We start from the raw sequence: 20,573 nt of genomic DNA on the forward strand, positions 1-20,573 counted from the left end.
TTTTCCTAGTCTGAACAGCACATGGAATTGGATATTTCAAGACAATTCAAACCACCCTGCCAGCAGCATACCACCCTGCATCCCACTGCTGGCTTGTCTCTGAAGCTAAGCAGGGTTGGTCCCTGGATGGGAGACCAGATGCTGCTGGAAGTGGTGTTTTTATCCCAATGCCCCAGGTCAGTGATTGGGGACATTGCCTTGTGTAGGGTGGCATCTTTCAGATGGGACGTTAAAAAGGTGTCCTGACTCTCTGTGGTCACTAAAGATCCCATGCCACTTATCATAAGAGTAGGGGTGTTAACCCTGGTGTCCTGGATAAATTCCCAATCTGGACCTCATACCATCATGGTCACATAATCATAGACATACAAAACATAGAAACGTGCCATTGTGTCATATGTTGATGTTGGGGTGGTGCTGGAGATGATGAAGAGGTCGGTAGTTGAACCATTCTCCTCTTTATTTTTCCTTTAACTTACCAGGTTCTCCATGTCTGTGCGTGACAGCATGTAGTTCCTCATATTGGTGTTCTGATGCAGCAGCGTATAGAGTAACAGCGTAGCCTGGTCAGACCTCTGTTGCTCACACAGAGCTGTGTACAGGCTGTTGAAGTTAATCTGGAACGTATGGTGCTGCTCTGTGGGGATGGACGACGTGTCTAAAGGGGGACGAAACGCTTGTTAGATACTACTGCCCTGTTGGAACTGGGAACACAAGCACTTCTCTACACCCGCAATAACATCTGATAAATGTGTTTGTGACCAATAACATCTGATAAATGTGTTTGTGACCAATAACATCTGATGAATGTGTGTTTGTGACCAATAACATCTGATGAATGTGTGTTTGTGACCAATAACATCTGATAAATGTGTTTGTGACCAATAACATCTGATAAATATGTGTTTGTGACCAATAACATCTGATAAATATGTGTTTGTGACCAATAACATCTGATAAATATGTGTTTGTGACCAATAACATCTGATAAATATGTGTTTGTGACCAATAACATCTGATAAATATGTGTTTGTGACCAATAACATCTGATAAATATGTGTTTGTGACCAATAACATCTGATAAATGTGTTTGTGACCAATAACATCTGATAAATATGTGTTTGTGACCAATGACATCTGATAAATATGTGTTTGTGACCAATAACATTTGATATTTAAGCCATTTAGCAGACACTCCTATCAAAGGCAAATTACAATGAGACACACATTCACCAATAGTTCCCTTTAAGTCTGCTTCTATTGGTACAATATGTAATACTGTAAGTAAACATTCACATTCGTAATTTAGCAGACACTCTTATCCAGAGAGACTTACAGTTAGTGCATTCATCTTAAGATAACTGGGTGGGACAACCACATTTCACAGTCATAGTAAGTACATTTTTCCTCAATAAGTTAGACAGCAGCAAAAGGTCAGAGCTCGGGGTACCATTGAAAATGAGACCCTGGTCTCAATTGGGCTCCCCTGATTAAATAAAAAAATATGTATTTTCAATAGATAAGACCAAATGCCTTTAGCATTTAGACAGGTAGTGATAAGGGGTGGAAATCGATACAGCTACATATCTCAGTACCCCCCCCCCCCCCAAAAAAAAAAACATTTGCTAGTGTTAGCTAGCAATAGTAGTCTGTACCTGCCCCAAATCGCCAGTATTTTTTCGACCTATAACTTGTTAACCCATCATCTTCTTAAATAGTGAGTCAACATGTTTTCAGCCCTTATTTCAAACTCAAAACTCGTTTTCTCGTGCTCCTGGAACATCAAATTGCTATAAAATCGCAAGTATCAGATCACAATACATATTGTATCGGCACCTAAGTATCAAATCAGATGATATTTGTCACGTACACAGTTTACAGCTAAACGGGCAGCTAAATGCTTGTGTGCTAGCTCCCTCAATATCGCAGAACAATAACCAATATTCATAATAAAAGTTTCATTGAAAACAACAACGTAACATGACAATTTCATATTGTGAGGTCCTCTGGAGATTCCCGGGCCCCACAGTGTGTGTTTTTGAAGCAGCTGTCTGTAAGGGGTGTGCGTGTGGGCATAAGGTGTGTGTGTGTAGGGCAGTGTGTGTGTAGGGCAGTACCTTGTGTGTTTTTGAAGCAGGTGACAGCCTGTCTGTAGGGGTTGGGGCAGTCGTTTGGACCATCTGTCAGATTGGCTAGCACCAGGAGTAATAACAGGCTCTGATTGGATAAGGGAAGCGGGTTCTGTTCCTGCTCCAATCCTGGTTTACTGCTGGCTCCGCCCAGTGTGAACACACTCCACAACCCACCTGGAGGAAACGCAAAGGTAGAGAATATTAATATTGGTAACACTTTCTATGAACACCCTCTTCCTAATGTCTTATGAGCTCATTTATAACATCTTATAAGCAATGTGAAAAACAGGACATAGGCGCTAGTAACTGCTCATAAATTACAATATATATATTTTTTAATTAAACAAATATATTTAAAAAAAATGGAAATGGGACAAGAGAACAAGACCTGGTATGGACAGAGAGGAATGTAAGGACACGAGTTCATACTCAACAAAAATAGAAACGCAACATGCAACAATTTCAAAGATTTTACTGAGTTACAGTTCATATAAGGAAATCAAGTCAATTTAAATAAATTAATTGGCCCCTAATCTATGAATTTCACATGACTGGGCCTAGGCCCACCCACTTGGAAGCCAGGCCCACCCACTTGGAAGCCAGGCCTAGCCAATCGGAATGAGTTTTTCCCCACAAAAAAAAGGCTTTATTACAGACAGAAATCCTCCTCAACCAAAGACATCTGTGGAATTGTGTTGTGTGACAAAAATGCTAATTTAGAGTGACCTTTTTATTTTTCCCAGCACAAGGTGAAACTTATAATGAACATGCTGTTTAATCAGTATCTTGATACACCACACCTGTCAGGTCAAAGGATTATCTCGGCAAAGGAGACATGCTCACCAATAGGAATGTAAAAACATTTGCTAAAATACTTGAGAAATAAGATTTTCGCGCATATGGAAAATATCTGGGATATTTGATTTCAGCTCATGAAACATGGGACCAACACTTTACATATTGCGTTTATATTTTTGTTCAGTATAGATATTGCTATTGAAAACTACTACTTTTCTGAACATCACATTGTATTCTCTCTCAGAACAGTGGATTCTGGCTCGGCTAAACCTTACAATCTGAGAAGAAACAACACAGACAGCGTATCAGAAGATCTGTCTCAAAGTGAAAAGGATTGGTCTCCATCTAGAGGTGAGAGACAGAACAGACAATAGTTTCCCAGCATGACCGATTGTGAAAGAAGTGCAGTCAATGTCAGTTATCAGCTCTGCTGTGGTCAATACCTTGACCATGTTCAACCTACTAGTTATCAGCTCTGCTGTGGTCAATACCTCAACCATGTTCAACCTACTGGTTATCAGCTCTGCTGTGGTCAATACCCTGACCATGTTCAACCTACTAGTTATCAGCTCTGCTGTGGTCAATACCCCGACCATGTTCAACCTACTAGTTATCAGCTCTGCTGTGGTCAATACCTCAACCATGTTCAACCTACTGGTTATCAGCTCTGCTGTGGTCAATACCCTGACCATGTTCAACCTACTAGTTATCAGCTCTGCTGTGGTCAATACCTCAACCATGTTCAACCTACTAGTTATCAGCTCTGCTGTGGTCAATACCTCAACCATGTTCAACCTACTGGTTATCAGCTCTGCTGTGGTCAATACCCTGACCATGTCCAACCTACTGGTTATCAGCTCTGCTGTGGTCAATACCCTGACCATGTTCAACCTACTAGTTATCAGCTCTGCTGTGGTCAATACCACAACCATGTTCAACCTACTGGTTATCAGCTCTGCTGTGGTCAATACCCTCACCATGTTCAACCTACTGGTTATCAGCTCTGCTGTGGTCAATACCCTGACCATGTCCTTCTTCTATCTAATCGGTTAATGTGTTAGTCCATGTGGTTGGACAAAGACCTAAAGCACAGAAATTATTTTATTTTAATGAAAGAAGGAAATATTGACTGGGGCCCAGTGTGTCCTTGTACCCAACTTTGTTTGACAGAACAGCAGAGCCATGGTCACTTCCCCTCTCTGGCCCCTCTGTCTCTGTCCGGTCCCCCGCAGTCCTCACTGTCTCTGTCCGGTCAGTCCTCCCTCTGTCCCCACTGTCTCTGTCCAGTCCTCCCCAGGTCTCTGTCAGGTCCTCCCTCTCTCCTCTCCTCCCTCTCTCCTCTCCTTCTCTCCTCCCTCTCTCTTCTCCTCCCTCTCTCTTCTCCTCCCTCTCTCTTCTCCTCCCTCTGCCTTTCCCTCTTTTTTTCATCTCTCTCTATCCCCTTCCCGCTCTCCCAGCCCCCATTCTGTGGCTAGCCCAGAGTCAGAGGATGTGAGCGGAGCATTTCGCTCTGGTACCGCTCAGCCACAAGCTCCGGGCATGCTCTGGCCAGCATTTTTCATTTCCTTCATCACTGTTCTTCGGATTAGGCATATTCTGTAGTATTTATTCAGCCAACCCCACCACGAATGCGCAGAGATGTTGATACGAGTCGACCGAGAAATAGGTCACAGCCTGTGTAATTGATGGCATGATAACCAATGCAGCAGCATCAGAAACATTTAAATTTCTTTACAGGCTATTGTCAAAAAGAGTTCATAACAGTGCTAAAGTTGTCTATCAAGTGTCAAATCTGAGCACAACTGAAGTATCTGATCATCAATAGATTAGTAGTGTTGAGCATTTAACCAACATCTCAGTTGTTTTTCAGGTTTTTAAAACACTAATTGACCGATGTCGGTTCAATTATTTAAATTCCATTTAGTTATTTTTTCTATGAGCTCGATGTAAAGTTTCTGTAGAGATAAATCAGATCAAGGCTGAACTGTGTCATGTAGTAGGGAGTATTAGTTTCCAACAGACCAATATTCTACATAGTTTAGCTCAGAAAACGTGGAAATGAGCTACAAGGACCATAATCCATTGCAGGCCCACTTAAACTTGTCCGGTCTGTGCGGAGCAGGCACGGAGACTGCATGGTAGTTGAAAATATTGAAGGAACGCGGTACTCAGAACTCACCTTAGTCACCCCCAAAGCAGCGTTGCTCCATTGACAATGCATGACACAAAGAGTTTGATGCATTTGGTGGATATGAGGCGCGAGAGAAGAGAGAATGTGCGATCAAGAGGGATAGAGAAGCAGTTGCTCCATGAGCCTGTAAATACATGATCTAAGTGATTGATAGTTGGCATTCGGCCTTATTTACTTTGATGAACTACTAAATAGTGATTTTGTCAGACAGCAGCTCTATAGAGATATGATGACATGGAATGAAATAAAGTCATTATATCAAACATTTTATTAAAGTAAAGTAAAGTGAATAAATTAGTGCTGTCCCCGACACAAAAAATCTTGATAAAAATTGTCAAACTTATTTTTCCATATATAGACACATCATATATGTTTTAATCAACTACACTGCTCAAAAAATAAAAGGGAACACTAAAATAACACTTTGATGTCATGTCCTTAAAACATGTCAAAATGAGGCTCAGTAGTGTGTGTGGCCTCCATGTGCCTGTATGACCTCCCTACAACGCCTGGGCATGCTCCTGATGAGGTGGCGGATGGTCTCCTGAGGGATCTCATCCCACACCTGGACTAAAGCATCCGCCAACTCCTGGACAGTCTGTGGTGCAACGCCACGTTGGTGGATGGAGCGAGACATGATGTCCCAGATGTGCTCAATTGGATTCAGGTCTGGGGAACGGGCGGGCCAGTCCATAGCATCAATGCCTTCCTCTTGCAGGAACTGCTGACACACTCCAGCCACATGAGGTCTAGCATTGTCTTGCATTAGGAGGAACCCAGGGCCAACCGCACCAGCATATGGTCTCACAAGGGGTCTGAGGATCTCATCTCGGTACCTAATGGCGGTCAGGCTACCTCTGACGAGCACATGGAGGGCTGTGCGGCCCCCCAAAGAAATGCCACCCCACACCATGACTGACCCATCACCAAACCGGTCATGCTGGAGGATGTTGCAGGCAGCAGAATGTTCTCCACTGCGTCTCCAGACTCTGTCACATGTGCTCAGTGTGAACCTGCTTTCATCTGTGAAGAGCACAGGGCGCCAGTGGCGAATTTGCCAATCTTGGTGTTCTCTGGCAAATGCCAAATGTCCTGCACGGTGTTGGGCTGTAAGCACAACCCCCACCTGTGGACATCGGGCCCTCATTCCACCCTCATGGAGTCTGTTTCTGACCGTTTGAGCATACACATGCACATTTGTGGCCTGCTGGAGGTCATTTTGCAGGGCTCTGGCAGTGCTCCTCCTTGCACAAAGGCGGAGGTAGCAGTCCTTCTGCTGGTTGTTGCCCTCCTACGGCCTCCTCCACGTCTCCTGATGTACTGGCATGTCTCCTGGTAGCGCCTCCATGCTCTGGACACTACGCTGACAGACACAGCAAACCTTCTTGCCACAGCTCGCATTGATGTGCCATCCTGGATGAGCTGCACTACCTGAGCCACTAGTGTGGGTTGTAGACTCCGTCTCATGCTACCACTAGAGTGAAAGCACCGCCAGCATTCAAAAGTGACTAAAACATCAGCCAGGAAGCATAGGAACTGAGAAGTGGTCTGTGGTCACCACCTGCAGAACCACTCCTTTATTGGGGGTGTCTTGCTAATTGCCTATAATTTCCACCCGTTGTCTATTCCATTTGCACAACAGCATGTGAAATTTATTGTCAATCAGTGTTGCTTCCTAAGTGGACAGTTTGATTTTACATTGTGTTGTTTAAGTGTTCCCTTTATTTTTGTTGAGCAATGTATATGCACTGAGCTTGTCTGAAGCTTTAAGGGCACTGTTTGATTAAATAATTAAGACGCACAAATGACTAGCGGGAGTCCGACCGCAATTCATTTGAATGTGATGGGCCAGGCTCAGACTTGCTGCGCAAAAATGTGACTGTGACTAGCAACCGTTTCTCTCTCCTCCCTGCTGCAGCGACCACCACAGAACATCAGTGTTTATCATGCAGTCTGTGTTGCTGAAGCTGTAACATAATTACAGACATTTCTGACTGAAGTGTTTTGTTACAGAAATCCCTCATTTGTTTAGGAAAAACATTCCCTATATCTCTTTACGTGACATGCATGCACGTGACCAATAGGACATGACCTATAGCATGTCATGATCACATCAATAAACTCTCAACACAGTAACATGTGACAGCAAAATAGACGCAGAGGACATGACAAAAACTTGAAATGGGGGGACGTTTTTCTCTCTCTTGTTTTTCCTTAGGGGTGGATCAGCTTAATATTGCGGAAAGATATTAACGGGGGAATGTTTACTGGTTGCCCAGGAGGTAAAGGGGAAGTCAGATGTGTGGAACAAATTTGACTAGTTATGGAAAATACTGGAGATAAAGAAAAAGGAGCAAGCGCTGTGTCTAATTTCTTTGACTGTTAGCAACAATGTATACAACACTAAATAAATTAAGAGTACCAGAGATTCTCTTGTAAAACATTTGGTCAAGCCTTTATTACAGCAAAGACTAAAACCAGTCATTCATTCGTGAATGCAATTTCCAAAATGGAACGGTTTATTTATTGTTTACATTAACTATTCAAGGGATGCTTTGTTATTTCACTTTAAAACTAAACTGCTTGATTGTATTTCAAAGCATGAATGATTCGTACGCTGTGTGATGACCTGAACAAATTAATAATTGATTGATACAGTAGCCTACATAAGTATTGACATATATGCTTAAGTAAGTTACGTAATAATAACAATAAGGTGATCAAGAAAGTTATTATTTTTATTATCATCATTTGGAACAGTGTAAACCACACTAAATAAATTATAAATAATACCAGAGGCTGGTCTAACGGAAAAAAAGTAAATAGCATTTATTATTATTATTACAGCATAGTAACGATTAAAAACAGCCAAATTTGTTTATCCGACATGTGGTTGAGTGAAGCTTGGTGCTCACGGAATCAGTAGGCTATTAAACACTCAAACAGGCAACAGAAGCAGGATGCGTCTTATTTCTGTACAGCCAGGCACATTTAAGAGTTAGGTTATTAATTATAGATCTAATTCAGTTGTGGTTTCCTCTCTCTCTTTTCTTAGACAATTAAGTCAAGGGCTGTTTTCTCATCTCCTCATTCTGCTGCTGCCTCCACCACATTGTTCTCAACACCAACATGCTGATTAACTTTACTATTATGCACATAGCAATGTGGTCTAGGAAAAGAGTGCCAATTCAACAGCGCACTGATGCGTTTCAGAACCGCGGACAGCAACCGCGTGTTATAAAATATTATTTTTTATTAGCGTTGCACCATTGATCTTATGTAATATAACCATGTACAACTTCTGTAGCAAATGTCTTAGAGTGATGGACTCTGCCATCCCCACGGCCTCCACAATGGATTAGTCCAATCAGACAGGTGTCTTGCACATCTTGATTATACATTTTTTTTGCTACTGCTCGACTTAAGAAATCTCGGTCGACCAACAACCTATCGACCAAACAATCGAATAGTTGACTAAATGGTGTCAGCCCTAGAATAAATGGTTAATAAATGATAAGCATTGTGAAAGCATTCTACCCACATAATGAACAACAATCGAATAGTTGACTAAATGGTGTCAGCCCTAGAATAAATGGTTAATAAATGATAAGCATTGTGAAAGCATTCTACCCACATAATGAACAACAATCGAATAGTTGACTAAATGGTGTCAGCCCTAGAATAAATGGTTAATAAATGATAAGCATTGTGAAAGCATTCTACCCACATAATGCAACATTTCAAAAATATAAAAAATAAAAACCAAAATCCGTGACTATTTTTTAATAATCGAATCGACCTCAAAAAGCTCTAAATCGCTCAGCACTATACACTAGAGAAAAAGCTATTTGTTTTTAACACAGCAGCCACATATCATCAGGCAGGCCCTGGTTCAGTAGCCTACGAACTGTTGTTTCAATGTTGAAGTGCCTTACGATAAGAGTCTACTTCAAAGCCAAATGGAACATGGTGTTTATAAAATGATATTTTTTAAACCAAAAAAAACTAAAAGGACAAATTTAGGGCGGCAGTTTGTTTTCCTGTGAGCGTTGAGCTATTTCTTGCGGAACGGCGAAAAGACGTTGAGCACTGGAGTGGTGTATAAAGACGATGGGTGGGATTTCCACATACTCTGCCCACAGGCCACAGTGCTGCTCCAGCAGTCCTAATTCCCTGCATGGCGTCTAGCGGTGGCGGCCGGCAGCAGTAACCCAACAGAGAGGGGGGGGGGGGGAGCGGGGGAGATAAGCAGCCCTTGTGACTGAGCCCTGCTCATCACTGGCACCAGACCGGCTGGAGCAGACCCATTTCTGTCAGAGCACTGACCAGCAAAGCAGCATTCCAAATAGCACCCTATTCCCTATGTTTTGTACCTTACGGGTCCTGGTCAAAAGTAGTGCACTAGATAGGGAATAGGCTGACATTTTGGACACAGAACAGAGCAGTGCCAGGTCCTGGCTGGCTGACAGCAAGGCTTCCTGACTCACTCTACTGACTCTCTTTATCCCCCCACAACACTGCTCTTCTTTCCCTTCTCCAGCTCCCAGGCATTGATACTGACACCAACAAGGCCAAGCCATTTTGGAATTTCTCCTCAGCTATCACGCTTCCTCTGGAAGAACCGTGTCTGTGTAAGGATGAATAATAGTGTCTACAGTGGTTTAGCACAGTGTGTGTGTGTGTGTGTTCAATTTTTTGGGAACCCACAAGGTCAAATGCTATTTCTAGGGGGTTTAGGGTTAAGGTTAGAGTTAGAGTTAGTGTTAGAATTAGGTTTAGGAGCTAGGTTTAGGGTAAGGGAAAATAGGATTTTGAATGGGACGGAATTGTGTCTCCACAAGGTTAGTTGTACAAGACTGTGTGTGTGTGCGCGCACAAGGGTTGAGCAGAACGTAGCTAACGGTCTGTGAGAATGCATCCAGACCGACCGCCATAATGGCCATCATGTGGTCTATAGACAGGACATCATCATTAGGGGTAATAATGACAGACAGTAGTAGTTTGTGCAGAGAACCTTGTACTGTATCAAGTCTCTTTTACCCAGCATGCCATCTACACTACATATGAAAAGATATGTGAACACCCCATTAAATTAGTGGATTCGGCTATTTCAGTCACACCGGTTGCTGACATGCAATCTCCATAGACAAACGTTGGCAGTAGAATGGAGTTACTGTAGAGCTCAGTGACTTTCAACGTGGCACCGTCATAGGATGCCACCCTTCCAACAAGTCAGTTTGTCAAATTTCTGCCCTGCTAGAGCTGACCTGGTCAACTGGAAGTGCTGTTATTGCGAAGTGGAAACGTCTAGGAGCAACAACGGCTCAGCCACGAAGTGGTAGACCACACAAGCTCACAGAATGGGATTGCCGAGTGCTGAAGCGCGTAAAAAACGTCTGTCCTCAGTTGCAACACTCACTACCGAGTTTCAAACTGCTTCTGGAAGAAACGTTAGCACAATAACTGTTTGTCGGGAGCTTCATGAAGGGAGTTTCCATAGCCGAGCAGTCGCAGACAAACCTAAGATCACCATGCGCAATGCCAAGCGTTAGTTGTAGTGGTGTGAAGCTGCCGACATTAGACTCTGGAAAGCCTTCCCAGAAGAGTGGAGTCTGTTATAGCAGCAAAGGGGGGACCAACTCCATATTAATGCCAATGATTTTGTAATGAGATGTTCAACGAGCAAGTGTCCACATACTTTTTCATGTGGTGTGTCTACGTCTGTGAGATATCCTCTACAAGCTAACACCAACATGGACGAGACACGAGCATGAGATCATAGACAGTACGTCATCCAGGAGTACTACCTGCTCAAACACCAGCTGCACTGCTGATATGGGTCTGGGGCTAACGGTGGACGACATGAAGACATCTGTACTGCTGATATGGGTCTGGGGCTAACGGTGGACGCTATGATGATATCTGTACTGCTGATATGGGTCTGGGGCTAACGGTGGACGACATGAAGACATCTGTACTGCTGATATGGGTCTGGGGCTAACGGTGGACGCTATGATGATATCTGTACTGCTGATATGGGTCTGGGGCTAACGGTGGACGATATGAAGACATCTGTACTGCTGATATGGGTCTGGGGCTAACGGTGGACGATATGAAGACATCTGTACGGCTGATATGGGTCTGGGGCTAACGGTGGACGATATGACGATATATGTTCAACACCGATACCGATTATTGGAGGACCAAAAAAAGCTGATACCGATTAAAATCGGCCGATTACTTCTGAACAGGTAACCAAATGGTTACCCGGACTATTTGCATTGTGTGCCTCCTCCCAACCCCTCTTTTACTCTGCTGCTACTCTCTGTTTATCTTATATGCATAGTCACTTTAACTATACATTCATGTACATACTACCTCAATTGGCCCGACCAACCAGTGCTCCCGCACATTGGCTAACCGGGCTATCTGCAATGTGTCCCACCCCCCGCCAACCCCTCTTTTTACGCTTCTGCTACTCACTGTTCATCATATATGCATAGTCACTTTAACGATACCTACATGTACATACTACCTCAATAAGCCTGACTAACAGGTGTCTGTATGTAGCCTTGCTACTCTTTTTTCAAATGTCTTTCTACTGTTGTTTTATTTCTTTACTTACCCACACACACACACACCTTTTTTTCCTCGCACCATTGGTTAGAGCCTGTAAGTAAGCATTTCACTGTAAGGTCTACACCTGTTGTATTCGGCGCACGTGACAAATAATAATGATTTGATTTGATTAAAGACAATTACGACAATACTGAAAGAACACTTATTTTAACTTAATATAATACATCAAAATCAATTTAGCCTCAAATAAATAATGAAACATGTTCAATTTCGTTTAAATAATGCAAAAACAAAGTGTTGGAGAAGAAAGTAAAAGTGCAATATGTGCTATGTAAGAAAGCTAACGTTTCAGTTCCTTGCTCAGAACATGAGAACATATGAAAGCCGGTGGTTCCTTTTAACATGAGTCTTCAATATTCTCAGGTAAGAAGTTTTAGGTTGTAGTTATTATAGGAATTATAGGACTATTTCTCTATACCATTTGTATTTCATATACCATTGACTATTGGATGTTCTTATAGGCACTTTAGTATTGTCGGTGTAACAGTATAGCTTCTGTCCCTCTCCTCGCCCCTACCTGGGCTCGAACCAGGAACACAACGACAACAGCCACCCTCGAAGCATCGTTACCCATCACTCCAAAAAAGTCGCGGCCCTTGCAGAGCAAGGGGAACAACTACTCCAAGTCTCAGAGCGAGTGACGTCACCGATTGAAACGCTATTAGCGCACACACCGCTAACTAGCTAGCCATTTCACATCGGTTACACCAGCCTAATCTCAGGAGTTAATAGGATTGAAGTCATAAACAGCTTGAAACATTGGAAAGAGCTGCTGGCAAAATGCACAAAAGTGCTGTTTGAATGAATGCGTATGAGCCTGCTGCTGCCTACCATCGCTCAGTCAGACTGCTCTATCAAATATCAAATCATAGACTTAATTATAACATAACAACACACAGAAATACGAGCCTTTGGTCATTAATATGGTCAAATCCGGAAAATATCATTTTGAAAACAAAACGTTTATTCTTTCAGTGAAATACGGTACCATTCCGTATTTTATCTAACTGGTGGCATCCCTAACTCTAAATATTTCTGTTACATTGTACAACCTTCAATGTTATGTCATGATTACGTAAAATTCTGGCAAATTAGTTCGCAACGAGCCAGGCGGCCCAAACGGTTGCATATACCCTGACTCTACGTGCAATGAACCAAGAGAAGTGACACAATTTCACCTGGTTAATATTGCCTGCGAACCTGGATTTCTTTTAGCTAAATATGCAGGTTTAAAAATATATACTTCTGTGTATTGATTTTCAGAAAGGCATTGATGTTTATGGTTAGGTACACGTTGGAGCAACGACGGTCCTTTTTCGTGAATGCGTACCGATTCGATTATATGCAACGCAGGACACGCTAGATAACCCCACTAGTGTATGTGGGACGCGAAATTGCAGAGCGCAAAATTCAAATATAGAAATACTCATTGTAAAAATACAGAAAACATACAAGTATTTTCATAGGTTTAAAGATGAACTTCTTGTGAATCCAACCACGGTGTCAGATTTAAAAAATGCTTTACGGCGAAAGCATACCTTACGATTATTTGAGAACATAGCCCAGCAGACAAATCATTACAAACAGTAACCAGTCAAGTCGAAGAGTTACACAAGTCAGAAACAGAGATAAAATGAATCACTTATCTTTGATGATCTTCATATGGTTGCACTCAGAAGACATTCATTTACTCAATAAATGTTCGTTATGTTTGATAAAGTCTCTCTTTATATCCAAAAACCTCAGTTTTGTTAGCTCGTTTTCTTCAGTAATCCACAGGCTCAAACGCAGTCACAACAGGCAGACAAAAAATCCAAATTGTATCCGTAAAGTTCATATAAACATGTCAAACGATGTTTATATACAATCCTCAGGTTGTTTTTGCCTAAATAATCAATATGATTTCAACCGGACAATAACGTTGTCAATATAAAAAGGTAAACAAGAAAGGCACTCTCTCGGTCGAGCGCATGAAAAAGCTCTGTGACACTGCAGGGTCCACTCATTCTGACTGCTCTTACTCCCTCATTTTTCAGAATACAAGCCTGAAACAAATTCTAAATACTTGACATCTAGTGGAAGGCATAGGAACTGCAATTTGAGTCCTAACCGTTTGAAACTATCGAGTGTTTTCTATCCAAATCTACCAATTATATGCTGATTGTTTTTTATAAGATAAGTTTAACGCTAGCTAGCAACTTACCTTGGCTTCTTACTGCATTCGAGTAACAGGCAGGCTCCTCGTGGAGTGGAGTAAGGCAGGTGATTAGAGCATTGGACTAGTTAACCGTAAGGTTGCAAGAATGAATCCCTGAGCTGACGAGGTAAAAATCTGTCGTTCTGCCCCTGAACAAGGCAGTTAACCCACTGTTCCTAGGCCGTCATTGAAAATAAGAATGTGTTCTTAACTGACTTGCCTGTTAAATAAAGGTGTAAAAAAGAAAGGAGAAAAAAAGGCCAAATCTGTGTCCAAAAATACCGATTTCCGATTGTTATGAAAACTTTAAATCTGCCCTAATTAATCGTCCATTCCGATTAATCGGTCGACCTCTAATCTGTACTGTTGATATGTGTCTGAGGCTAACGGTGGACGATACGATAGGAGATGACCTCAACAACAAGTGATGTGTCAGTAAAGCAGAAACAGCAGTAACAACCTACACACTCACAGCTTCCTTCACACTTTACAATATTGTATTAATGTTTCTGACACCTTGGAAGTGGTTTGTTTACCAGGTCAAGCTACCTACCTACCTACACACCATCTTCCAACCCAGCTCCTTGTCACAGCTCCCTCCCACACAAGTTGTATCACGTTTCGTACACCAATGGTTTTGTTTACCTATTTGAGCTCCTACAGTGCCTTCGGAAAGTATTCAGACCCCATTGACCTTTTCTACATTTTGTTACGTTACAGCCTTATTCTAAAATGCAATAAATAAATAAAACGTCCTAATAAACCTACACACTATACCCCATAATGACAAAGCGAAAAAAAAAAGGTTGCATTTTTACAAATGTATTAAACAAAAAACAAATACTTTAATTTACATAAATATTCAGACCCTTTTCTATGAGACTCAACATGGAGCTCAGGTGCATCCTGTTACCATTGATCATCCTTGTTTCTACAACTTAGTTGGAGTCCACCTGTGGTAAATTCAATTGATTGGAAATTATTTGGAAAGGCAAACACCTGTCTATATAAGGTCCCACAGTTGACAGTGCATGTCAGAGCAAAGGTTGAAGGAATGAGGTTGGAGGAATTGGCCAAGACAGGATTGTGTCAAGGCACAGATCTGGGAAAGGGTACCAAAACATGTCTGCAGCATTGAAGGTCCCCAATAACACAGTGGCCTCTATCATTCTTAAATGGAAGAAGTTTGGAACCACCAAGACTCTTCCTAAACCTGACCGCCCGGCCAAACTGAGCAATTGGGGGAGAAGGGAGGTGACCAAGAACCCAATGGTCACTGACAGAGCTCTAGAGTTCCTCTGTGGATATGGGAAAACCTTCCAGAAGGACAACCATCTCTGCAGCACTCCACCAATCAGGCCTTTATGGTAGTGACCAGACGGAAGCCACTCCTCAGTAAAAGGCACCACCACCCTCTTGGAGATTGCCAAAGGGCACCTAGACACTCAGAACATGAGAAACAAGATTCTCTGGTCTGATGAAACCAGGATTTAACTCTTTGGCCTGAATGCTAAGCATCACGTCTTGAAGAAAGCTGGCACCATCCCTACGGTGAAGCATGGTGGTGGCAGCATCATGCTGTGGGGATGTTTTTCAGCAGCAGGGATTGGGAGACTAGTCAGGATTGAGGCAAAGATGAACAGAGCAATGAAAACCTTCTCCAGAGCGTTCAGGACCTCAGACTGGGGCAAAGGTTCACCTTCCAAGAAGACTTGATGCTGGAATCGCTGCCAAAGGTACTTCAACAAAGTACTGAGTAAAGATCTGAATACTTATGTGATATCAGTTTTTAATTTTTAATAACTTAGCAGAAATGTCTAAAAAACGGTTTCTGTTTGTCATTATGGGGTATTGATGGGGGGGGGGGGGGGGGCGGTTTAATACATTTTAGAATAAGGCTATAACCTAACAAAATGTGGAAAAAGCCAATGGGTCTGGATACTAGGCACTGTAAATCTTTGGTAAATGCTGAATTTCTACAAACTATTTACACACAAATTCTTTCTGCCATGATTGATAAATGAGGCACAAAAAGGGTCAGAGGGGAATTTCATAAACCCCAGCATCCAGGAACAAGAACCGTTTCTGACTGGAAACATGAAAGGGAGGTAGGGGTGAGCAAACAGGGACAGAATATGTGTGTGTGTGTCTACGTTTGACGGTAACAGAACAGACAGTGACACATTGTGCTTACATGTTTCCAGTCTTGAGTTTTATTTGCAGAAGAGTAAACGAATTAAGACATGGTGACGGAGGCCCAGCAGCTTATAGACAGACACTGAGGCTGGTAGCCGTGATGATAAACCAACGATAGGAGAAATATGCAGAGCATACCACGCCATCCCACGGTAATTAAACATCCTTCTGATAATGACACACACACACACAAGATGTACACAGTCCATACACACACACGTACGGGCCCCCAGACCTCATGTCCTGTATATATGCACTGTGGAGCCATAGGCAGTATAGGTTGGTTTGGTCTCCTCTCAACTATGACAACAGGGGCTGCTATTCCAACTATTCACAGCCAGAGCATCACTGAATTCATTTCTATGTGTCCATGGAAACAGACAATTCAACCGAGAGCATAATGACTATATTCTCTATACATACTGTATAGTCCGGGTCTTGGCAGCAGTGCTTCATCTACACTCATCATTTCTGGTTGTAATTTACTCTGGATTCTGTCATCTTATTTTATTATTAACCTACTTCTAAAACCAGATTTAATCTAGCTTCAGATGTGGAACAAAATGTCAAGCCACACATTACTAGATTGTTAAAATTGCAGACTTACAGTCTAACACAGTGGTTCATATAGTCTGACACAGTGGTCCCCAACCAGCGGTATTAGCACCTCTGGGGGTACTTGGTCTATGCACAGGGGGTACTTGAGAAGACTCATGAGACCATAGGCTCACTGGTAAAATGCACGAGGGGGTACTTCAGGGGTACTCCGGACAGAGCAATATTCAGTTGGTGGTACACGTACACACACACACAGAGCGCCACTTCCTGTGCCTCTACATTGTCAGCTGCTTTGTTCTGGACAGGAAGTTAGACAGGTGGCACTATGGTGCCGTGGGGCCAGTCTGGCGCGGACCGACACACACACACACAGTTGGGCAAAACTGGCACAGTGACACGTGAACACACAGACAGGTCTGTATATCCCTAATGACACCCTAATCCCTAAGTAGTGAGGGGAGGGGAGACGGGGGAGACGGGCCTCGGCATGACTAAGCTCTGCTCCACTTCCTCAGGACAACTGTGAACTGGCAGACCAGGCACTACTCAACTTCACTAATAACCAGGATTAAATGTTTCCTCTTCCTTTCACACTCCCTTTTCAGACCTTTTCTCTGAGGAAAACATGCTAAGTGACATCCAGGATGAAGGACTTGATAGGAGGTAGTTTCGCCACCGCTAACTAGCTTTAGCACAATGACTGGATGTCTATGGTAACAGCTAGCATGCTTCAAACAAAGAGACATTCAAATGGTATCCACGAGTTCATCTGACTCTGGGAAAATATGTATCTACCCCTGGGATTTGGCCAGCTTAAAATTGTGCTTCAGATCAAGGACCTGGCTTGCCAACCCTCCTTCCTGATGCAGCAGAAATAAAATAAATGATTCACCTCTTCAATAAACAAGGATTAAAACAGGTACGTTTGTAACATACATTCCTGTAGAAATAATTCTCAATAGCATTACAATGTGCACTTTGTAAGGCAAACACATACACAAAATACATTATTTGAATGCGTAAATGACCCAGTTAAATCTCCGGCATCCCAACCAAACTCTAACATGCATCATTTTCTCTTTAGAGGCTACATTGGCAGCACCGAAAGACATGGCATTATACACAACATATTCAATAAATAAATGTGTATTTTCTAAACCAATAAACCATTTGTTCCAACATCTGGTTATTTAAAATGTGAAGTCAGAATACAGGCACAGACTGACACCAGCTCTGTGACCAGTACAGATGAACTACAACAAACAGGATGTTCAATTACTACTGCAAGTCTGCCAGCACGGACGACCACGACTCAAAAAAATACAACAGAACCGGAGCAACGGGATGAAAGCCACTGTACATGAATTCAGCTCAACCGTTTTCACTGCTGCTAGTGGAGCTTGTATAGTTTTCATGGCAACAAAGGGTGAATCCCAAATGGAACCCTATTTAGTACACGACTTTGGACCAGTACCATTATGTTTTTATTTAACCTTTATTTAACTAGGCAAGTCAGTTAAGAACAAATACTTATTTTCAATGCCGGCCCTAGGAACAGTGGGTTAACTGCCTTGTTCAGGGGCAGAATTCAGGGGCAGATTTTTACCTTGTCAGCTCGGGGATTCGATCTTGCAACCTTTTGGTTAATGGCCAGACACTAACCACTAGGCTTCCTGCCACCTCTACACACTAACCACTAGGCTTCCTGCCACCTCTACACACTAACCACTAGGCTACCTGCCGCCTCCACACTCTAACCACTAGGCTACCTGCCACCTCCACACTCTAACCACTAGGCTACCTGCCGCCTCCACACTCTAACCACTACGCTACCTGCCGCCTCTACACTCTAACCACTAGGCTACCTGCTGCCCCATTAGAAACAGGGTACCATTTGGAATGTCTTCTAAGCCAACTGTCTCAGTCAGACGATGTCTGGATGGAATCATCTTAGATTGTCATTTCTCACAGAGCATTGGAACATTAGGAAGCCTACAGTAATACAGTAAAAGGGGAGATTACAATGCAGCTGGTTGGATGGTTTCAACAATCTCTTCTTTCCATGGAGACAAATGAGAGGGCTGATATACAACTGGTGTGATGAATAGAGATTCATAGGTCGGCTCCAGCCCTGCCTACAGACATAGTGTGACTGACTGAGGCAGGCTAACGGACTGGCTGGCAGAGATTTCCTGGGAATGTCCAACTAAAGATCATACAGGCACAGGGCTATGAGTAAGACACATCTTTAAGCATGCACACACACACACACAGTCCTGTGGCGGCATGTGAAACAGGATCATATGATCATGCTGGGGGTAAATGAGTGATGGGAAAATCTGAGGAAAGAATGCTTGAAACTGGAAAAAAACAACCTGCCTGCCTGTCTGTCTGTCTGCCTGTCTGCCTGCCTGCCCGTCTGTCTGCCTGCCCGTCCATCCAGGCCTGCAGGGCATGTTAGCTCTGTCTGTCACATTACACAATTTGTTCCAGTGTGGACACACCAGGCAGTTTCCAGTCTGTGCTCCAGTCATCTCAGTAAGGGGAGAGACGACGGTCTGTCCCAGCTGTGGACGTGACCGTCATGACTACAACCAGTCAGCCAAAATCCTATATGGCGTCTATCAACTAGTCTCTGTGTGTGTGTGTGTGTGTGTGTGTGTGTGTGTGTGTGTGTGTGTGTGTGTGTGTGTGTGTGTGTGTGTGTGTGTGTGTGTGAGTGTGAGAGAGAGAGGGAGGAGACAGTAGCAGACACTGAGGCTCTGGGGGATTACAGAGAGGACAAGGCATAACTCTGACCTCTGATAACAGTCAGACAGTAGTCGCACTTACACACAAAGGGAAACACACACACACACAGTAGTCAGAGACAGAGACTGGCCGGCTTCTGATGGCCCACTGATAGGCGTCTGCCACCAACAAAGAACACTTATCTAAGGGAAACCGCTGACCGCCGATCCATTCAGACTCAGTCTCTCTCTCCCTCCATGTCCATAAAGGAGCCCTCTTCCTCTTGTTTTGTTTGACCATGGGCTCTTCTCGTTTTCCATTCAGCCGGTCACTCACTCGCTCTGCCCCTCTCATTTCAATGGGCTTTACTGGCATGGTAACATACAATACTCTGAGTGGTGAAAACATTAAGACAGGGAATGGCTGTTTTCTTCTCCCATAACGTATTTTTCATCCAAGACGTCCATGAAATCGTCCTATTTTCCTGATGTGGTGCATTATTTTCCCCATGACAGACTGACCAGGTGAATCCTTGTTGATATCTTGTTAAATCCACTTCAAATCCATGTTGAATGTCCTGTATGCGGTCTGTCTATTGTAGTTCATCTGTACCAGTCACAGAGGTGGTGTCAGGTTAAAGAAGGATTTTGAAGCCTTGAGACAATTGAGAATGTGTGCCATTCAGAGGGTGAATGGGCAAAACAACATATTTAAGTGCCTTTGAACGGGATACGGGATATGGCAGGGGCACCAGTTTGTGTCAAGAACTGCAACGCTGCTGAGTTTTTCACGTTCAACAGTTTCCTATGTGTATCAAGAATGGTCCACCACCCAGAGGACATCCAGCCAACTGGACACAACTGTGGGAAGCGTTGGAGTCAACATGGGCCAGAATCCCTGTGGAACGCTTTCGCCACCTTGTACAGTGTATGACCCGACGAACAGAGGCTGTTCTGAGGCCAAATTTGTAACATTAACCAATATTTAACCAATATTTTAAAATGGATTAAATAGTGTTATTTACACATCTACACACAATAACCCATAATGATGAAGCAAAAACAGATTGTTAGACATGTATAAAACAAATAAAACTGAAATATCACATTTACATTTATTCAGACCCTTTACT

At 43.0% G+C, this 20,573-nt stretch overlaps 1 protein-coding gene across 4 annotated transcripts in view; it reads right to left on the bottom strand.

Moving 5' to 3' along the window:
• The window catches only part of dym (dymeclin), a 228,912-nt gene that overhangs the window by 142,567 nt on the left and 65,772 nt on the right, over positions 1–20,573 (bottom strand). For all 4 annotated transcript variants that reach the window (XM_020484782.2, XM_031826159.1, XM_031826158.1 and 1 more), the window contains exons 9-10: positions 2,118–2,306; positions 480–658 (exon numbers count right to left, since the gene is read on the bottom strand). In XM_020484782.2, the coding sequence (XP_020340371.2) occupies positions 480–658; positions 2,118–2,306 (368 nt within the window). The remainder of the gene's footprint in view (positions 1–479; positions 659–2,117; positions 2,307–20,573) is intronic.

Source organism: Oncorhynchus kisutch, linkage group LG6 (assembly GCF_002021735.2).
Source record: "Oncorhynchus kisutch isolate 150728-3 linkage group LG6, Okis_V2, whole genome shotgun sequence".
Classification (NCBI taxonomy): Eukaryota; Metazoa; Chordata; class Actinopteri; order Salmoniformes; family Salmonidae; genus Oncorhynchus; species Oncorhynchus kisutch.